The 21516-nt window shown below is 37.6% G+C and overlaps 2 protein-coding genes and 1 long non-coding RNA gene across 4 annotated transcripts; 1 reads left to right on the top strand and 2 right to left on the bottom strand.

Annotated features, from left to right (window-relative positions):
- Positions 1 to 4645: 4645 nt before the first annotated feature.
- On the top strand, positions 4646 to 6697 carry LOC106418967 (non-structural maintenance of chromosomes element 3 homolog). Of its 2 annotated transcripts, none has more exons than XM_013859701.3 (7): positions 4646 to 5362; positions 5478 to 5526; positions 5601 to 5850; positions 5918 to 6070; positions 6135 to 6240; positions 6319 to 6433; positions 6522 to 6697. In XM_013859701.3, the coding sequence occupies exons 2-7, from the start codon at positions 5479 to 5481 to the stop codon at positions 6558 to 6560; spliced, it is 711 nt and encodes a 236-aa protein (XP_013715155.1). In that variant the 5' UTR covers positions 4646 to 5362; position 5478; the 3' UTR covers positions 6561 to 6697. The 2 variants fall into 2 exon arrangements, with proteins under 2 accessions (XP_013715155.1, XP_022545564.1); XM_022689843.2 differs by having other exon boundaries at positions 6123 to 6240.
- Positions 6698 to 6699: 2 nt separating this feature from the next.
- Positions 6700 to 8396, bottom strand: LOC106418966 (5'-adenylylsulfate reductase-like 4). The gene is made up of 4 exons (XM_013859700.2): positions 7948 to 8396; positions 7687 to 7874; positions 7492 to 7616; positions 6700 to 7342 (listed from the first exon to the last, which is right to left on the bottom strand). The coding sequence occupies exons 1-4, from the start codon at positions 8146 to 8148 to the stop codon at positions 6903 to 6905; spliced, it is 954 nt and encodes a 317-aa protein (XP_013715154.2). The 5' UTR covers positions 8149 to 8396; the 3' UTR covers positions 6700 to 6902.
- Positions 8397 to 11716: 3320 nt separating this feature from the next.
- Positions 11717 to 12852, bottom strand: LOC106418865. The gene is made up of 3 exons (XR_001283762.3): positions 12544 to 12852; positions 12402 to 12454; positions 11717 to 11992 (listed from the first exon to the last, which is right to left on the bottom strand). It is a non-coding gene; the product is annotated as an uncharacterized LOC106418865 (long non-coding RNA).
- Between the last annotated feature and the right edge of the window lie 8664 nt (positions 12853 to 21516).

Here is a 21516-nt window from a genome sequence, read left to right as displayed (position 1 = left end):
TAAGGCTCCAACTAGCCAGCACAAGACAATAAGAGTGGAGCAAAGCTATTGTTGTTGTGACTCTGCTCAGGCGAAACCGTAATGATCTCCTCTGCTCCACAAGGCGACAAAACAGACAGAATTGAAGACGGTTGGTGAGGTTGAGGCTTCATCTGGTCTTGGGCCTTTATTACTGTCTTGGGCTGGGCTCTTTCTTGGTTTACTCTAACAAAGAGAAGCTCTGGCGGTGGATCAAAGAAGAAGAGAAGCTCCGGTAGTGGCTCGAAGAAGAAGAAAAGCTTTGGTGGTGGATCGCAGAAGCAGAGAAGCTCCGGTAGTGGCTCCAGTAATGGATCGCCTCCCGAATCGCCATTTCCCACTTCTCTTTCTCTCTGAGCAAGTCAAAGAGATGAAAGCTTACATTACTGTCGCGGTCTTACGCGTGTCCCGCACTAGTGCCAAAGCCCAATCCGCATTTGGAAAATCCAGTTAGTATCTGCCATCAAGCCTTGCTATTTTATGGGTCCCAAAAATGACAGTCCAAACCCGTCCCGAAGTAAGTTTTTTTGGGCCAAACTCGCGGTCCATTTCTTCAAACCTGCGGTCAAGACCTGAGAACTCATCGCATATGTTTGTTTGCTTCAACCAGTCCAAAAATGACAGTCCAAACGGGTCTACAAAATAGCAGGATAAAATCGGATTAATTTTTAGGACCGCAGGTTTGGTCCCAAAATGTAAAAATAAAGCATAGAACTCTTCGTTGGACTGGTTGAAGCAAATAAACATATGCGATGAGTTCTTAGACCACTTATGGATTGGGGTCTTACTCTCGCGGCAATGAAGAGTTCTATGCTTTATTTTTACATTTGTTTTGTTTTGGTGTTTGGTCTGTTTTTGTTTTTTGGTGTTTAAAATTTAGACATATGGTGATGATTGTTTCAATGGTTTTCGGATTTTAGTTTTTAGGTGATGATTGTTTACTTAGATTTTACATTTTGGTTTTTGCTTTTGGCTTATAATTTCTAGTTTTTGGATTTTAGTTTTTAGCTTTTGGTTTTAGATTTTGTAGTAGCTTTTAGCTTTTTCAAAAACATGAATTGTGGTTTTAGATTCTGATTTTTGGATTTTGATATTTGTTTTTTTTTTAATTTTAATTTTTCTGTATATTTTATTTTCTCTAATTGATTTGTAATTTATTTAATTTTATAAGTTTTCTATTATTTTTAAGTACTTGACTTAACTTTACATAAAACTAGTTTTAATAATTACTTTTATTTTATTGACAAGTTTTTTTTAAAATGTTCTTATATACTAAGTATTATATTGGTTATAAAGTCTTATAATTCATATAGTAAAATGATGCAAACTAATTTTATAAATAATACAAAATTTATTAATAGTAATATTTACATATTATTTTAATAGTTAACTTTGAATTATTGAATTTTTTATTGCTAATTTTTAAATTGTATATGATTTATTGTGTAGTTCACTATAGTAAAGCAAAAACAAAAAATTTATGAAGATCAATTTTTTTATAAAAAGATTGATTTCATTAGGTAGAATATCATTCACACTGTAGTAAATTCAATTAGAATACATATAAAATTGATGCTTATGTTTATACTATTTTCACCAAAAACCGTATATACTAATTATTTCAGAAAAAAAATTTCTTGACAGCCTATGAATATACTAGACACACTGTCACAATAAAACACAGATTTGAATCTTATTTTTAAGTAATTAGCATTTTTATTTATTTTTCCTATATTAATGGGTAAATACAGAAAAAGGAAAAAGCCTGAAAACAACCGTGAATAGTAAAAAACCCTTGAAAAATTGTTTTTTGTTTTTTTGTGTTAATAAAACAGTTATTTGAAAAAAAAACTAGTTTCCCTATATTTTAGGGAATCCATTTTTTGAAAATCTTGATTGGATAAAAAATAGATTTTGGAGAAACAAAAACCAAAAAACTAAGGTGATGATTGTTTTGTTAGATTCTAGATTTTGGTTTTTGGATTTTGGTTTTGGGTTTTTGGTTTTTAGTTTTTGGTTTTTAGTTTTTGGTTTTTGATTTTGCAGTAGATTTTGGTTTTTTGAAAAACTTGATTGGTGGTTTTTGATTTTGGTTTTTAGTTTCTGGTTTTTGCTTTTAAAAGAAAATAAATTTTAAATATTATGAATAGTAAAATATCTATTCTTGAAAAATAAAAAATAAAATACTATCATCAAAGCATACATAATTTTTTTAAAAATATTTTAAAATAAAAAAATAACATTATCATTGTGAAATAAAATTAAAATAGTTATATTTTTAAAACTGGTAAAAATACATATATATGTTATTCAAATATTTTAACATAAAAACTAATAGTTAGTTTTTAAATAAAACAATATTTTGTAATAAATGTATAATAATTATAACTAACAAATTTAACTTAATGTAAATTTTATAGTATAAATTATTATTTAAATAATTATAAAATTAATCTACCTAAAAATTGTTTTATAATTTTTATTCATGTGTTTTAGGATAAATGTAGCGTTTACAAAGTAAATGTTTTTTATAAAATTAATATTTTCTGCAAAAAATTAAAAATTAATAAAATAAAACTATTAATAATAACATATTATTTACTATACAATTATAAATAGTACTAAATATTACCACAGAAAATAGTTACTTTTTTAAAAATAAACTAAACCAGATTTTAAATATATTTTTAGAAGTGTATAAAATTTTCATAATTAAAATGTTATAAGAAGATTTAATTAAATTTTCCTTGGGTTTTAAAATAAAAAATAAATTTAGAGGTAATAAATATATAATATTTACAATTAACAAATTTAATTAACTTTTCTTTGGGATTCGTGGTACAAAATATTAGTTATTATATCATGGATTTAACTTACCTAAAAAGACTCTCAAGTTTGAGTTGTAGATAATAAATATTATTTGTAAACCATTTGTTGATGTGTTTTTTTAATTTTAGATGTGATTCTTTTTTATATAAAATAATTAATGCATTGCAAAATGATGAAAACTGTCGCATCACTTGGGAAAACCCATAAAATGTGGATTTTGGTTTTTATGTAAAAAATGATTAAAGAGTTGAAAATCTAAATTCCCTATAAAATAGGAAATCTACTTTACTTAAATCTTGATTGGGTGAAAACTAGATTTTGGAAAAACTAAAACTAAAAACTACTCTAGAATCTACAAGGTTTTTGGTTTTTAAATTTTAGATTTTAGATTTTAGATTTTGGTTTTTAGTTTTTAGTTTTTGATTTTGCAATAGTTTTGGGTTTTTTCAAAATCATGAATGATTGTATTAGATTTTGGTTTTTAGTTTTTGATTTTAAATGAAAAAATAAAACTATTATTATCACTTTAATCTAAAAACAATAAATATAAAATATAAAATATTATCATCAAAATACACATAAACTTATTTTATAATTTTTTTTCAAAACAAAAACTGTAAATACAAAATAAAACTATCGTAAATCTATATAGATGCAAATATTGCCATCGCCAAGTTTTTGACAACAAACATGAAAAACTTTTATTTTGGTTTTGGTAAAAATTCAATAAAATATTTATTATAAATATTTGATTTTGCTATAGTTTTAGTTTTTAGAAAAACTTGAATGATGATTTTTCAGTTTTAAATTTTATATATATTTTATTAATTATGTTAGTAACAAATTTATAATACAAAAAACTATTTAAATATGTTAGTAACAAATTTAATGAAATTTATAAATAAAAAATACTATTTAAAACATTATAAAATTAACTTACTTAAAAAATTCCAATAACTTTTTGTAAATAGGTTTAAAAAAAAGAAGCTAATAATGTTTGGGAAAATAAAAAGAATAAAAAAAATTATTCTTGCAGTAGGGAAAAACTACTAAAACATGGATTTTAGATTTTATGTGTTGGGAAGTAAAACTATGAAAAAACAGTTTCCCTAAAATTTAAGGAATCTACTTTTCTAAAATTTTGATTGGATAAAAAATAGTTTTTAGAAAATCAAAAACCATTTCAAAACAATCAACCTCATAATAGCATTTGTGATGGTGGTTTGGTTGGTCCAAATAATATGATTTCTCGGAGTTAAAAAAAAGGTTAAATTATCAAAAAAAAGAGAATTATTTAATATCTTTTGTATTTGAAACATTTCAAATTATTTTGAGTTGCCTTATATGTTATCCAAAAAACCTAGAAATATCAACAATTTTTATCCACACTAAGAAAAATCATCTGAAAATCTAGAATTGGATTGGAATTGAAGTTTCGTGGATATTAACCAATTCTTAAATTGGCTACACAAACTATTTTTTTTTTTTTCAAAGAACTTAAAATCGAACGCCAGCTTTATGAAAACTAAAGTTATTACTCCCTCCCTTTCAGATTACTTACCGTTGTTATAGTGTAAAATTTTTGTTTCAAAATAAGTGTCGTTTTATTATTATAATCTATTTTTCAATTGGTTAAAATGTGGTTAGATGTATTGAAAATAATATTTTTTATCTAGTAAATATATAATATTAAATATTTTTTTAATCTGTGTGTCGAAATCTAAAACGACGAGTAATCTGAAAGGGATGGCTGCTTGCCAGTAAGAAGGAAATCTCAACTAGGGCTGGGATTTCGGATATTCGGTTCGGATTCGGATAGGAACCGATCGGGTCCGGGTTTTTCGGATAAATGAATTCTATACCCAATGAGTACTTAGTAGATTTCGGTTCGGATTTCGGATCGGGTACTACCGGTTTCGGGTCGGTTCCGGATACCCGTTTCTTATGTGAATTATATAAATATTTGTAAAATAAAATAATTATATACCAGTTTTTTATTTATTTTTTTTATTTTTTTAAGGAAAAGTAAATAGAAATCGTATATATATTAGTAACATGTATTAAATACAACAAAGTTGAACTAGTCTAGTGGTATAACAGTTGTTGCTTTGCCTATCCAACCCGGGTTCAACCCTCAGAAGATACAAATCCATGTTTTTTAAACATAGAATTCGGGTTAAACGGGTACCCGTTCGGTTTCGGGTAAAAACCGAAACCGAACCGATACCCACGGATAATTAACACTAATATCCATCGGATAAATTGTCTAGGACCGAAACCGAACCGAACCGGTCCATTTCGGGTCGGTTCCGGTTCGGATATTCGGGTATGGATAAAAATCCCAGGCCTAATCTCAACCGTAAGATTTGTGGGCTTCCCATACCTTCTCTTAAACCCTCTTGCTGAATCAGAGACTGTTTTGGCCTTGTACCTTTTTCTCCCGCCAATAGATTCACAATAAATTAGGGTTTCGAAGCATAATCGTCTCCGATTCTACATCTCCCAGTTTCTTCAGGTGAATAAATCTCTCGCGATTGATCAATTATAATAATCTAGTTGCTCTCGAAAACATAGGAATTTCTCTCTGAATAAGTTCAATTTAAGCCTAATCTTGTGAAACCCAATTGCAGAATGGCTGATGAAGCAGATGCTCTTTCTCAATTTGGTATATCGAAGGAGGTACTGTTTCACTTTCTTCCTATTTATTATTATATATCGGAGATTGTTGTTTGAAAGGAATTTGAAAAAATCAGGAAACGGATAAGCTTGTTTCGGAGGTGATTAGATTCCTACTCTTCAAGTCCCATCAAAACTCAGGATGCCCTATTAAAAGAGAAGATTTGACTCAGATTGTTACCAAGAACTATCGTCAGCGTAACCTGGCCGCCTCCGTGATCAACGAAGCTAAGACCAAGCTCTCAAGTGTGTTCGGTTATGATTTGAAAGAGCTTCAACGCTCTAGGACTTGTTCTAATGCTCAAACAAGGCTTCCTCAGTCACAAAGTGAGACGACACTGGTTGATAAAAAAGTAGCGACTTTTTGATTTAGCTAACATGTTGGTTCCTCCAGGTAATGCTGACTCGAAATCGTATGTGCTCGTTAGTCAATTGCCGATTGAAGTGTTTAGGAAACATGTGGTTGAAGAAACAACGAGTCCTATGACTGGCTTTACGTTTGCGGTTCTTGCTGTTGTGCAGCTTGCAGGAGGAAAAATACCTGAAGGTATGTCTGATTTGTCCTTGTCTTTTGCATTTGTTCCTAAGTAAAATGGTAGTGTGTTCCATAGAAACCCTTTGGCACCATTTGAGGAGAATGGGACTGCACGAAAGTGATGAGCATAATCCTGTGTTTGGGAGCAACAAGCAGGCCCTTGAGACGTTAGTGCAACAAAGGTGATATCTGTTAGAGAATTAGATGAAGATATTTTGGTCTTTGGTAATTCCTCCTAAAATGCTTCTTCATTTGGACAGGTTCTTGCACAAGGAGAAAGTGAGTGGCCCAGAGGGTAATACTCTGTTCTACGATCTTGCTGAGAGAGCTTTAGATGCGCAAGTTAGCGAGAGAGTTAAAGATTATATTTCACAGGTAATGGAAAAAAGAACTTTTGCTACATCTTCTTTGTGGATGTTGATCATGTTACGCAGATTTGATTATAAACTTGGTTAAATTGCAGATCCTGAAGAATGATGTCTCTGTTGTAGAGCTTGACTGATTGGTGGAAAAACAAGGCTTGGAGACTAACCAAATAGATTGTTTCAAGTCTTTGGCTTATGTATTTGTAATATTCCTTTGATCGATCATTCTATGTGAAACTGCTTGAGGAAGTTAAAAGCACACTTTAGGATTCAATATTGACAGAAAATCACGAGCTGGCTAATAGAATATTGTCATGACTGATTTTTTGCTACAAAATAATTTGCTATGAATTAACCCCTCTCCAGGAGCAGCTGATTATACATGGAAGAGACAACTTTATCTTGAAAAGCTGTAACATATGCGTGATACACCCAAACATTTTAGCTGGTTACATTTGCCATCTCTTAGACGTTTCAAGTCATTGAGAAGCTGAACTTGCTCTGCTGTTTGATGAGCTGGCCTCCCCAATGGAGACAGTTGCTAAAGACTTGGAGGCCCATGCTCTAGCGTTCATGGCTCCTCCCTGCAGATTGCTCCTCTTGCAAGGCTCTTTAAGATACATGCACAGTCGGCTCAGAAATCCGACGGTATGTTCTTGCAGGCTTTCTAATCTCATGTTTTGAGCAATCCGTGGCCAAGTAAACTTGGCAAACACAACCAGTGCAGGGAAAACGAAATAGAGCAATCTCAACAGTACGAATACAGTAGCAAGAGTTAGATAGGTTTCTTGTCGAAGCATATTCTCAGGCGATCTGGCCCATGTGAAAGGGCAGTTCTCTGGCTCAGTGTTGTTTTCGTTCCCGAGATGAGGAACCAATAAGCTCTTCTCGAGAGAAGTCTTATCCAGCGTTTCAATGCCTACCAATTTCCTTGTTAGTTCACTAACTGAGCTAATTAAAAAAGAAAAGACTAGATAAACAGCTAACAGCAGGATCACAATCGCAACAATGTTTACCATTTGACTATTCTGCAACTTCTGATAGATAGTGGAACATGTAACATCTTACCAGTAACATCTCTGTAGAAAGCAACAAGAGAATCAAGCATTCGGGTCCCTCGGTATCGTGCCCGCATAGTTGAATTCATAAGTAAGAGAGTAGGAAACCCATGAACACCATACTTAGAGAGAGTACTGCACCAACCACAAACAAAGCAATTACAATCTAAAACCAGCTTAAAAGATTGTGACTTTATTAACCAACCTTGGCTTAACGGACGATTCCTTAATTGCAAAGTGAGGAATTGATGAGTAGAGAGAAGAGATGAGATCAAAACTCGGAGTAAAAGACCTTGAGAAAGGACACCATGAAGCATAGAAGAGCAAAGCCACATAGTCACACTTGTTCTTATGAATCATATCCAAAGCTGTTTGCAACCAACGCTCGTCACCCTTCACCACCAGTAAGGCAAAACATTCAGACATTAACAAAGAAAGATAGAAAATTTCATGCGGATGTTATTACCTCAGTGACGACAACGAAATGAGGACGGTCGGCTAATTCATCACCATAAAATGGACAGGACTGCTCTCGAAACCCTAAGGCGTAATCTTTAACAGACCTCATAGCACAAATCGGAACCCTAACGGATACGCCGTCGACGGCAGTGAACATTAAATTCCCAAACAGAATCACCAACACCAACAAAAAGATGCCTTTCTCCATTAACGAAATTCTAATTGATTGATACCCAGAAGCCTCGCTTCCCAGAAAAAGAAATGATGAGCTGAGAAGTCGACTCGAATCGAATCAATGGCGTTTTGGCAGAGATAATTTGTGATGGGAGGGAGAGGATACCAATAGAAAATGGAGGAGGGGGAGGAAAAATAAGCTGTTGTGGTTGATTGGCACTTGAGATAGCTCGTACAAACAAAGCAAATCCTTTTCTTTTCTTTTCTTTTTTTCCATTTGCACTGACCAAAATTGTTTCTTTTTGTCGGCCTAGTGACCAAAAATAATATAAACCGGAAATGTATTTATTCTGGAAAAATTGGCTAATCGAGCCATATTTAAAAATGATTTATCTTCTTATACGTTTGAGTCTACTGTTTTTGTTCCAACATAGTTTTGCTTTTATAAATACGATGGTTAGTTATGCTATTACATGACAAATATTTAATAAACGTTTGTCTGAACCAAATTTGGTCGGAAACAAATAAAAGAGACAAACTCATCAGTGGATTATTACGAAGACGTTTTATTAGATGAGAAAGGGTTTTGTCGATTACAAATAAGAAAACAGACGGTGAAACAAGCCGGTGCTCAGGGAGTTGGCCGAAAAAGTACAAGTCGACAAGAATACAAGAAAGATAAACCCTAATTTTTGCTGGGTGTCCTCTTGTTGAGTGACTGAAACTTCTTGGTGAACCATCTGGGGAAGCTCTTCGTACTGATCCTTACTGACAAACCCCTGGTGTGAATCAAGCATCATCCCATAGGCAGTACTCTCCAGGTTCTCAATCACCTCAGCCCCTTTCCCTACTGTCAAAGCATGCTGTAGAGGGTCCTCTAGTGACAACTCTTCAAGGAGTTCATCAGCAAGGGCGTCCATCTCTTCAATGTAGAACACCTGCCCTTGAACTGTTGGCCTCCTCATTACCTCCTTGATGTCGAAATGGAGAACGTGCCAAGGATCTTCTATAGTCAAGCTTGAGGGGGAGTGTTAACTTGAAGAAAAGAAATGGAGTGGTGAAGTGTTGAGTTGAGATTGAGTCTTGAGCAAGAATAGGGCAAGACATCCGGAGATTGAATGTCAAGGCTTTGGGAGTGTCTAAAAGTGTCTAGAAGTGCTCATATAGCTGTGCAAAGATAGGGCCAAGTTCAGGAGGGACTTAGAAGTGTGTTTGGGAGAAAATGGGCGAGTGTGCAAGGTTAGGGCGAGGCCGTACAGATTGGTACAGACCTGTACGGACCGGGACAACCCGAGAGTGCACAACTCGACCATTTGAGGTGTTTTGGGATTGTGCAAAGTCCGGGCCAAGTTGTGCAAAGTTAGGGCGTGATCAGAACGTCTCCTGGAGGCTTTGTGCATACTTAGGGCTGATAAGCATGATCTGGTCGTGTGGAATCAAAAGAGCATCAAGAGAAGATGCCTTGTGGATAGCATGGAAGCAAGCGACCAATGGGAGCTCTCTTGGTGATGATTGGCTACTTTGGTCCAAGACAGGCTGGCTGTTGCTGTAAAGGAAAGACCAGCCTTGACTATGTATCTGGACAGATACAAGGAAAGATTCAGAGGAGCCTTAGAAGCACCGATCAGAGCCAAGCCTCCTCATCCAATCAGGCGCCAGCTCTCTCTCCACCAATCAAGATGTATCACGTAGATTGGGACTGATCCAACTCCTCATCTCAGCCATCCATCCTTCAAGAGTCATTAGGAACCATTAGATTTAGGTTTCTGGTTTTAAAAACTTGTAAAGCTTATAAATAAGCTGTTTGTGACAGATTGTAACTCTCCAAGAGAGAGAGGGGGATTTCCCCTCCTCCTTCATAATACAAAGTGTTCTTGGAATGGAGATGGTGAGAAGCCATGAGAGAAGGGAAGACACAAGCTGGTTCTAAGAAGAGGTCCGAGAGGTGTTAGTGATGAGAAGAAAGTGTGAGGCCATGATCCAGAGTCTTTGTGTCCCTTACATTGTTGGTAAGGCACAAAGACTCACTGGCCAATCCCTAGGCCTTGGAGGCTCTACTCTTTTTCCCTCATCAAGGTTTTGTCCCAAAGGGTTTTCCTTGGTGAGGTTTTTAATGAGGGAGTTCTTCAAGGTTCATCTTCCAGGCCACATACAAGGATCTAGGGCTGGAGGAAAGCGCTCTAACTCGGAGGATAACCCCACTCATAGGGTTCAGTGGAGAAGTCAAGCAGACCGCCGGAGAGGTGACCCTCCCGGTATACGCTGAAGGGATCAATATGTTAACCAAGTTCCTTGCCGTTGACTGCGATTCATCCTACAATATGATCATGGGACGGCCTTGGATCCACAGCATGGGAGCCGTCCCTTCGACTCTTCACCAGATGGTGAAATTCCCTACATCCTAGGTGATACGCCCTAAATCGGGAAGGATCACTTTAGCTGGATGTTGGATATGATCCGAGAAGGCAATGAAACTTCTGGAACTGAGATGGATTGAAAGAATCGTCAAGAGATGCAGAATGGCTCTTGATATACCCACGATCTAAGGCTAACCACCTAAGAACGAATATAGTGTGTTGGCTAACCACCAAACGACACACAAAGATGATTGGCTGACCACCAAATCAACAAGCCAGCTCAAACCGATGAACTAGCTAAGAACTCTCTCTCTCACTCAGAGAAAAGAAGAATCAAAAATAAACAACCAAAATGAACTGCTTTTATTCATCAAAGGGACTACATATTTATAGTGTTTTGTAGTCAAAGACAATTAAAGAAAATGTGGAAAAACAATGCATAGAAAAATATAAATTTGACTAGATCTAGTCAAGGCACGGAAAATGGAGAAGACTAGATCTGGTCAAGGCACGGAAAATGGAGAAGACTAGATCTGGTCAAAGAACGGAAAATGGAGAAGACTAGATCTGGTCAAGGTACGGAAAATGGAGAAGACCAGTCAAGATGTCCAGATTCATCTGAACCAGATGGATGCACGGGGTAAAGATAAGGACGCTTGTGGGACTGTCCGGATGGTCCGCCGGATGAGAATGCATGTCCGTCTTCGGTTTCTTCACCACCCAAGCTAAGTCTGGCTCGACTGTGGGTCTTAGAATGTCGAGTTGGTCGGGGAAGACGAGCTTCAGTACGGGAAAATCGGTCGTCTGGTCGTGGTTCCAGCCGAAGCTCCAATCGGGACGCACGCGGGACGACTCGGTCAGTGTGTCCGGTACAGTCGGATGAACGAACCTCGATCAAATTGTTCAGAACGTCCTGATCTCCATGCTGGTTGGCTCCAATGGACTGATCCACGAACCGGGGCACATCACTAGGGCATAAGGGCAATCAAAGGGGATCAAGAGTATTCCCGCTCCAACTACCAGACTACTCTGAAGGGAAAGACGAAGGTCTTATAGCAATCACACTGAAGAACTGGAGGTAGAAGAGATAGACGGCGTGCCATTAACCAAAGAAGATCAGACCCGACATCTTAAGATCGGCTCCAAGCTGACCAATCCAAAGCCTTTTCAAGAATACGGGTCAAAAATCTCTAGATAAGTGTGTGCAGTGTTGAGTTGGTTAAATTTGAGATGTGGGATTGAGAATTTGGAAGTAACGTTTTCGTTGTAACTCTGTCTTTAAACTACATGAAGACATTCAATTTAATCCGGTACCATAAAATACAACTTTAAACAGGGAAAAAAAAATCAATCTTGAGTATAGTAACAAGCATAACTTGATATTGACATGGAAAATAACTAAGTTTTTAACGAAAATCCCAAAATGAAAATGTGATATCGAAAAAGCAGGTGCACTGTGCCCAATATTTATCTCCTATGTTATTAACTTTTGTTTACTTGAATCCTGGCTCTCATGTCTACCTACATAAAACACAATACCATATCCAATTAGTCCACAAAACTAATCTATTTCAAACATCAAGGTTGAATGTAACAATTGTATTAGATATCGCCTGAACCAAGAGCCATATTGCATCCATCACCATTATATCCTCAAGATCATAGTCAAATTCACCATCTATAAAGAGTATTTTTTAGATATACCACATAATCAGTCATCTGATATGGATGCAGATTCATAGCTCTAAAACGTTTTACCGATGTGAAAATGTAATAACCAATTAATAAAGATACAACTTAACAAAACCACCATATAGTCCGCTCTTCATTGTTACATGTAATTGTTTCCAGAGGATCAAAATCCTTCAAGAAAAAAAAACTAAAAAAATATAGAGCTATGTTTGTTTTATCTCAAGACAAACATGTTAACCTGTGGGTGTGATGTAACACATGAGTCTTGAGATGAAACAGTTTCCTCGTCCTCTGCTTGAAAAATTATGTGATTGATAATACTAACCAAGAGAAAATACAATTTTAAAGGATGTAAGTAATAATGAACAGAGAGGACTAACCTGCAGCATAACCATATTGACTCCAGACGCTTCTGCATTCTTTCTTCTTCTTCTTTCTGCCTAATCATGTTTTTGGCTTTCATAAGTAGCTGCTCTTCCTTCACAAGATAGTAAAAATAAGATGGGTATAATCAGCCAGGTAAGAATAAGGAACACTAGCGAAGGTGAAGTGAAGCATCGTAGAGATTAATAGCCGGTGAATTTTCTCAGATTTTCTCGAGAGAGAGACAAAGGAGAAGATGTGATTTAGGGTTCGTCGTCTGCGGTTTGGGGCTAAATGAATTTGTGAAATTGCATCCCATATACATAACTTTTCTCTTAATTAACTAAATACCCTAAATCCCACAACATCATACCTTAGTTGTTAGACACACAACTTGTCACATCATGTGTATTCACCAAATTTCTAACTTCTTTGTGGTTATTTAGCTAATTGACTCAATGAATTTTCCTTCCGTTTTTCTTTTGCAATTTATTTTCTTTTTTAACTTAATTTCCTTTTTTAAAATAAGTAATTGAATTAACAAAAAATAAATTGGGCTTATAATAGGAGCTTAATTGGTTTTACACAAAATATTATGGCACTAGGTGATAATCCGCACTATGCGCGAAGTGAGTAGATTTAAAAGTTTAGTAATTTGAAGTAATCTATATTATAAAAGTACACTATAAAAAATGATAAATGTTCAAAAATAAAATGTTAGTCAAAATTGCGCGTTTCACTAACAGATTAATATTTATTTTAGATTATTTCTCCTATAAGTAATGGAAGAGAGTCAATAAGAGTGATCAGAGTAAACAAAAAACTAATATAAATCAATTATGAATTAAACATAAAAAGCAACATAAGCAATAATAATAAAACTCTGCATAATCAAAATATAATTTAAAAAATTTTTGAGGAAACATGACTGTTGTGATTGTTTAAATGCAGTGGTAAAGTAGTATTGAGAAGGAGATAATTGTGAGGATGTAGCTATGAGGCCAAGTATATATATGCAAGGTGCCTAGGTCTAAGATAAACTCGACGTAATTAATAGCCACATTAAAATCATTATTATTCAAAATCGAGATCACAATATATTTGTTGCAAGGTTCCGAAAATTACATGATTTGTATTTTGTATTTTATGAAACAAACCGAGTAAATAGATTCTAAATTAATATTTGAAAGCAATTAGTGATTATGTCACATGTGTCTTTTGAAATTTGAGTCGCTTAGATTTTTAGTTTCCATTTTTTGTATGATTCGACGTCTACTATGGTTTCCTAATACCATAAAAGCATTTTATTTGATACGAATATAAACAAATTATAGTCATTTACGCATTTAGATTCCTAATGTGTGATAAATTGAGGAGATTGCCAATTAAAAACCACCAAGTAATCCGTGATTGACAGAGTATTTGATGTATTGTAAATAAATTTAGCGTATCAATAGAATAATTACGGAAATCTCACCCATATTACAGGTTTTAACTATAACTACAATTATAAATTATAAAGAAAAAATTGGCAAATTGGGCAAATCGCAAGTTTGATATTAGGGAGTTGGGACACCTCAAGTTTAAATTAGCAAATTGGACAAATCGCCTTTTCCAGAATTGTGAAATGTCGACAGAGGGCGCGCGTGGTTCTTGATATTACGACTGTGCCACCTTTTTTTTTTTAAATAAAAAAAGACCTAATAAAAGCAAAAAAAAAATTAGAAAAAACAAAAACATCCCATCAAAATATGCCAGAACCACCTCTAAACAGCTGCAATTGAGAACCAAACATAAGAAGATTCTCACATAAGAACCACCCTCGACTGAACCCAGATCGGCATGGTATCCCCGTCCAGCGTAACACCCTCGAGGAGGGTGAATCGTAGTCAATCCGCCAGTGATAGAGAAGCAATTCCCAAGAAAATTCCCCGAGAAGGCAAAACTGTGTCTCGTTATGCAGGTATCTCCTTTCGCTAAGCTTCGCTGTGAAATTCTTTGGGAAAAGTTTTTAAAAATAAAGCGTTGGGTAAATGTCTGGATTTGGTCATTGTATTTCAGTAATGAGCACGGAGTCCGAAGTAGAGGAACCTGCATCCACCGACCAAGAAGAAGCTGCATCCACTGAACAAGACGAAGCTGCATCCACCGAGCCGGAATTTATTGTCACCACGCCGACTTTCCCGGAAAGACTGTTCGCACGTAATTGCTATCCTGGCAAACCTCGACTGAACATCTATTCAAAGGCGAGTATCATTGGATCGTTAGTAAAGTTGCTAAGAGGCTCCCCTGAAATGAATTGTCTGATAGGAAGTCAGTTTGGAGCTCTGTTCCACTTACCTGTATCGCGCTGCTCAAACTCTGCGAAACTTGTACATTCTCTCCTCAGCCGTCAGCTTGTTACGATGCGCCTATATGAGCTCTAGTTCTTGTTTGCAGACAAGCCACTACGCTTTTCTCTGCGTGAGTTCGGAGACATCACGGGGCTGAAATGCGAGCCTGAAAGGGAAAAAGTTGGAAACAGGTCAGAATCTATCGATGCCACACCTGGACGTATGTGGAAAGAGTTGTTTGAAACTGAAGATGAAGACGTGACTGTACCAGATGTTCTTCGTATGCTTGAACAGCCTAGTCTTCCTGAGTGGAAGCGGTTGCCACTAGCTCTCATTGCGCTTGTAGATGGGGTCCTGGTTTGTGGTCACAAACTTCTTCGTGTGACGCCTGCTTACGTCGAGATGCTGGAAGACACCGGATCATTTCTTCAATATCCATGGGGGAGAGAGGCATTCGTCAGCACTCTGTCTAGATTGACACCACCTCAACCTTCTGATCCTTCTAAAATGGATAAATCCCTTTCGGTCATGCGCCTTCGTTTGAAACAGCAGTCAACAGCGTGTTATGGGTTCCCTCTGGCGCTGCAACTTTTTGCTTTTAAAGCTATCCCCTCATTGCTTGAGAAAATTCCCGAACCTAATAAAACCACTTCTTTCTTGCAAGAACCAGAAGGATGCGACTCAACAAATGCACTTCTGAATTTTGAAGACATACTTCTGGTGGAAACCCAAAGAGAGGTACAATGCTGTTGTCTATCTTATTTGCAAAACAGAAGTTAAGACGCTCAAACTTTGTGTACTTATGAATGTTTGTGTTCTTTGTTTGAGGTTATTGTTACGTATTCAATCTCAGATGAAGGTGGGGATCCAAAGTGGAAGAAAGAAGTAATCGATCCCCGAATAGATAACTTAGTTCGTCGAATGCGGGAAGGACACGAGTTCAAAGCAACAGACTTTAGAGGAGGTGATTCATCCCTTCCACCTCTGAAGCCAGCCGAAAAGGCTGAAGGTGTTGGTGTCAAAAAAAAGTGTCAAAAGTCGTCTAGGCGGTTTGGGAAAGTCTGTGATGAACCTGGAAGTTTGACTCAGGCGCCTGAGCGTCCTATTCGACCTCGTCGTGGGATATGTAAACAGGCTGAACCAGGAAACTTATCAGATAAGGAGAAAGAGCTGAAAGAGTGGATACGAGTTGAACTGAAAACCCAGTTGGGTAAATTGCGGAACGAGATTTTTGACTGGTTGCATCATGATAGGGGAGGCTCGTCCACGGTTCCGCAAACACAGCAGCCGGTAAAACAAACAGAGACAACAGTCACGCTAACCCTACCGGCATGGAAGTTCCATAGAAACGACATCCGTTCAGTGGTGATGGTAAGGATGAAGCTGAAATATTTGGGTCTGATAGTAAGAAACACAAGAAGAACAACGGCGATGGGTTTAGCGACGATGAGACGATGAGAATGCATGATAATCATTGTGATGGTCGTACGCCAAATGCTCGCTTCTGGGAAAAGGTAATCAAACTGCTCCTACAATTTTTAATGATAAACAATGCCTGAATCCCGGTCTAACTTTTTTGAGGAAAATTCAACGTGTAGGTAGATTCAATGGCGGGCGAAGGCCCCTCTTTCTCGAAGTCGGCAAACATTCCAGAAGTCGATGTTTCAACGCCTATTGGACCAGAAACTGTATCAAAGCCAGCAAAACCAACTCTCTCGGAGCCGTTGGAGGTAAATAGATTATAACAATGAATTAATATGCTCTAGATATATTATGTTGGCTGTTCAGCTTGGTTTGGCCAGGTATTCAGCGTAGATTATCAGTTGTTCGTTTTAGTTAGTGAGGTATACAGGAATACTTATTTGTTTGGTCAGGTATTCAGGTTATTTAGTTAAGGTATTCAGGTTAATTTATGAGGTGTACAGGAATACTGATTTGTTTGGTCTGGTATTCAGGTTAATAGTTCAGGTATTCAGGTTAATTTATGAGGTTTATAGGAATACTGATTTGTTTGGTCTGGTATTCAGGTTAATTTAAGAGGTCTTTTGCTTAAGTAGTCAGGTATACAGATCTGTTTGATAGTTTTCAGGTGAGTTTCAGAGGTATTCATCTTAGTTAGTCAAGTGTTCAGCTAATTTTGCCAGGTGTACAGATTATGTTGATTAGGTGTTCGGATTTTTTTTATCAGGAGTTCAGTTTAGTTTGTCAGGTATACACCCAAGTTGTTAGGTGAACATATAAACTACATCTGAATCGAAGTATTTGAATGAGCTATATCTGAACGTTGTCAGGGCGAGGGGGGAGATGAGTCTCCAATATCAGGGCTAAATTTGTTAGCAGAAGTGGTTGAAAAGGGGACATGGAGTGACAATGTCTATAAAGATCCACAGGAGAACACTTGTAGGATGCTTACCGTTTGGTCTCATCCTGAATCTTACGTCCTTCCGCCGGAGGAACAAGGTGGTAAAGCGTCACCGACAAATTCTGAAGATTACAAGACACCGCCAGAGGATGATCCGATGACTGAATCTCGCACACCAGACGTTGGGAATTCGAAGCTGAGTCGATATCTAACTAGGTCATTAAAAAAAGCAGAGCTAGAAGGGAAATGTATTCTAATAAGCTCAACCAAAAAAGATGACCTCCAGACGAAGCGTATTCCGAGACGTTCAACAAAGATTGGAGGAGTGTACACCACAGACAAGAGATTGAAGAAGCTTTTCCAAAGCTGCAAGAAACCCAAATATACGCCCTTAGCAGACTTGGAGAAAGCGCAGTTTCAAGAGTTTCAGTCAATTCTCCGCGAGAAACCGGCACAGTAAGTTGTTTGGATATACTGTATAAATTTCTTGGACTGTCAAATGTTTAATATTGACTTTTGGTTTGTTTTCAAATTTCAGGGAATTCGAAATTGTTATTGGGATCCATGTCTCAAATAAGTTCTTCCTGTCGTTGGCAAGGCCAACAAATTGGGTCAGTACCAAGGTATTCAAATCATCAGAACTTAATCTGTTTTATTCAAGTTACAACACAGATTTCCACCGATTTAATGTTCTAATGGTTTGTACATATTTTTCAGCACATTTCTGTGTTAATTAGTATGCTAGTAAGGCGACATGGACGCAATTATCTGAGTCGGAGGTGCAGATTTGTAGACTACTTCAGTATTACGGGCATCATATCAAAGTTCGCAGAGTTCGAGAAGGCTTAAGATAAATTGGGATTCAACTGGGGAGGGCTTGTCAGTTTCAGTTTCACCGGAAAAACGCCACGTCGGAATGACAAGAAGGTGTTGTTGGTTGATGTGGACAGGGTGTACGCCCCAATGATGTGGGGAAAAGATCATTGGGTTGGTCTTGTGATCAACTTGACATGTAGACAAGTGGAGATTTTGGACTGCAACATTCCCCTTAATGAGTCCGATAATGAGGTGAACAAGCATATGGCTTATCTTCTACGCGCATTGCCTCATGTCTTAGCTGCGTTTTCGCCTCCTTCCGATAGTAGTCATCCTGAAGAAGACCAAGCATTTTCATGGGTACGTCCAGACAATATTTACTTCAACGAAAGGTCTGGCGACTGTGGACCATGCGCGGTCAAATTTCTGGAAATGCATGCAGCGGGATACTCCTATGAGGATATGGAGCAAATCGATGACAAAAAGGTGGACATATTCCGTCAGAAATACGCGATGGATACCTATGAAGAATTTATTGGAAACGCAAAAGTTCAAAACGATGGTTGAAGACGTGTATACTGCCTGCTTCATTTCGTTTGTTAAACCGAATTGTTAACGGTTATTGTATCTTTTCATTCATCCAGATACTATAATTCAAACAGATCAGTTTATCTTTGAAGGTTTTATATCGTATTTCTTATATATTTAGGGTTTAGGGTTTCCGAAGCCGGTTGTTTTTAGAGTTACCTCAAATTCAAAAGCAGACAGAGGCATCACAGCATACGCTCTTGCGTCTTCTAGATTGTTCTCCATCAACTCGTCAACAGCTGGGGGGATCTCACCACTCATTTTCGATATCTTTCGCTGTCTACTCACAAACCAACGACTAATCATGCGTCTGATGAACTCAAATAGCGCCATTATCGAGGAATCGCGCGCAGGAACTAGTGCTTTGTTGAGAGACTCAGCTATATTCGAGCTCATTAGATTGTACCGCTCGCCCTCAAAGTGTGACCTTGTCCAATGCCTAGGATCGATCTTCTCAAGATAATCCCAACAGCGCTTATCTGTAAGTTTGATCTCCGCGTAAAGTCTCTTAAAGTGGGATACCTTGAATACCTCGCCTGCCCTGCCAACCATTTGCTTCTGATTCCTTTTCTTGAATTTTGCGTCGACGTTTCTCTGTAGGTGTACGAGGCAGCACCCATGGTGTGAAAGAGGATACCACTTATCTTTAGCAACACATATTTGATTTGCTCTATCAGACACAATAGATAAATCGGAGCCATCTTCTACGATCTCTGTCAGCTTCTCAAAAAACCAACTCCAAGACTCATTTGTTTCATTGTCTACAACAGCAAACGCTATAGGGAATACCTGAAAATTGGCATCTTGCCCACTTGCAGTTAGTAAACACCCTTTGTACTTCCCAAACATATGAGTACCATCCACCACAATAACCTTCCGTAGATGCTTCCACCCGTCAATGCAAGCTTTCAGCGCCATGAACGCGTACTTAAACCTTGTCTGACCCTTATCATCTTTTTCAGTTTTGATATCAGTAATGGACCCAGGATTTGCATACTTTACAACATAAAAATATTTTTCGGCAGGAGCTTGTAAGAGCTCTCTTCTGTTCCTTGTGCAGCCACAGTTGCTAACTCTTTTGCTTTCCAACATTTCCAATATGTGGCCGTAAACAATAACTCAGTCCGGAGAATCTCGGGTAATTCAGATGCGTGCGGTCCAGCTTGGACCCTTTCATACTTCGATCTCATTAGTGCAGCTATTACTTTCGACGTCGCATGTTTCTTATATTGCGCTTTAGCATCAGATGTGCAGACATGCTTCAGTTGCATCTCCTCACCTGATATGTCGAAGATTCCCCCAATTGCTTAGCCATAACATAAAATTTGCAGTTTTTATCAATGCATTTCGCTGCGACGTAGTTAAACGCATGCTTGTGGAACTTGAACCTGAACACCTGCTTTAAGGCATAAATGTGCAAACTGATCTTGAATTCTTGTTTGCTACTGAATAGCTTCCCAGTGTACATATCAGCATCTGCTAGAGTGAAGTCAATATCATCGACGGTATAATCGTTAACTGCTTCGTTGTTAGACGAATCTTCTACATCCTCAAATCCATATAGCTCAACGGCTCTAACGGATTTCATGAGTGATTCGTCATCAGCCTTATCCTTTTCACGACATCTTCTTGCGTCTTCCTCACGGCTTCGAGACTGAGGTACCGGTTCGATAAAGTCGTCATCCTCGTCTTCTCCTACCAGGGTTTCATGTGTCTGACCACCCGAAACACACTGAGGTACCGGTTCGACAAAGTCGTCATCCTCGTCTTCTCCATCCGGAGTTTTATGTGTCTGACCAACCGAGACACACATAGGTACCGGTTCGACAAAGTCGTCATCCTCGTCTTCTCCATCAGATGTATCATGTGTCGGTCTAGACGAAACACATTGAGGGACCTGCCCAACGAAATCATCACTGTCGTCAACTTCCCGAGTATGCATGTTGAAAGGCTTTGGAGGAGTCTGGAGAACCAACATTTGAGAGCTGTTGTCAAAACTTGGGTCATCTTCTTGATTTGGATCTGAATGATTCTCAGTGTCGGCCACTTGATCACTTGACTTGACACCTAAATTGTTACTTGCTTCTTCAATATTCTCCATCGAAATCCTAGATGAGCCTATGTAATCTCTACCCTCATCTACGTAATCTTCAAAAGTTGATGGTGGGTTTGCGGTACGCTGTTTGTTTGTAGATGAACCACTGCCTTTGTTTGAAGAAGGATTAGTTCGTCCACTCCTCGTTTTAGTCACCACCTCACCACGCACACCTCCATATGTTACGTTCGTTCGACCACCACCACCTACCCCTCCATCCTCATCCTTATCATCGTCCCATTCGCAATTTCGTCCAACAAAATCATGCCATAAATTGTAATCATAATCCTCATCGTCGTCATCTTCGCCTTCCCCTAACGCAGCATCTTCAGTCGTGTCCACTTTATTCTGAACTTCACATGTAGTTCCATCCACTTCACGCATCCCAAAACCATTTGAGGCATAAACTGCTTCAATTTCCGCAACTCCCATCAGAATTATTTCATCTTCGGTCAAATCAGTTTCACCGTCATTAACTTCATTCCGGGTGTGCACATCAGCAGACGTGCTCCCAACTTGCATTTCGTTGCTGCTGGCAACTTCTTTGGACTTCAAAAGATTCCCCATTGGCCTCAGAAAATGGATTTTCCCATCTATTTCCTCTTTTAATGTGACAAATACGTTGATGTACTTGTCCACCTTACGTGCCGAAGTGAACAAGTCGAAATCCTTGTCTTTGGAAATTTGAACAGGAGCTTCTCTTTCACCAACAGCACAAGATCCGTGTTCACCAAGCCAATATGACATCTCAACGGCAACAGACATTCCAACTAGACCGTATGACTCAATAATGGCC

Source organism: Brassica napus, chromosome A8 (assembly GCF_020379485.1).
Source record: "Brassica napus cultivar Da-Ae chromosome A8, Da-Ae, whole genome shotgun sequence".
In the NCBI taxonomy this organism is placed as follows: domain Eukaryota; kingdom Viridiplantae; phylum Streptophyta; class Magnoliopsida; order Brassicales; family Brassicaceae; genus Brassica; species Brassica napus.
This window is presented reverse-complemented; position numbering and strand designations above follow the sequence as displayed.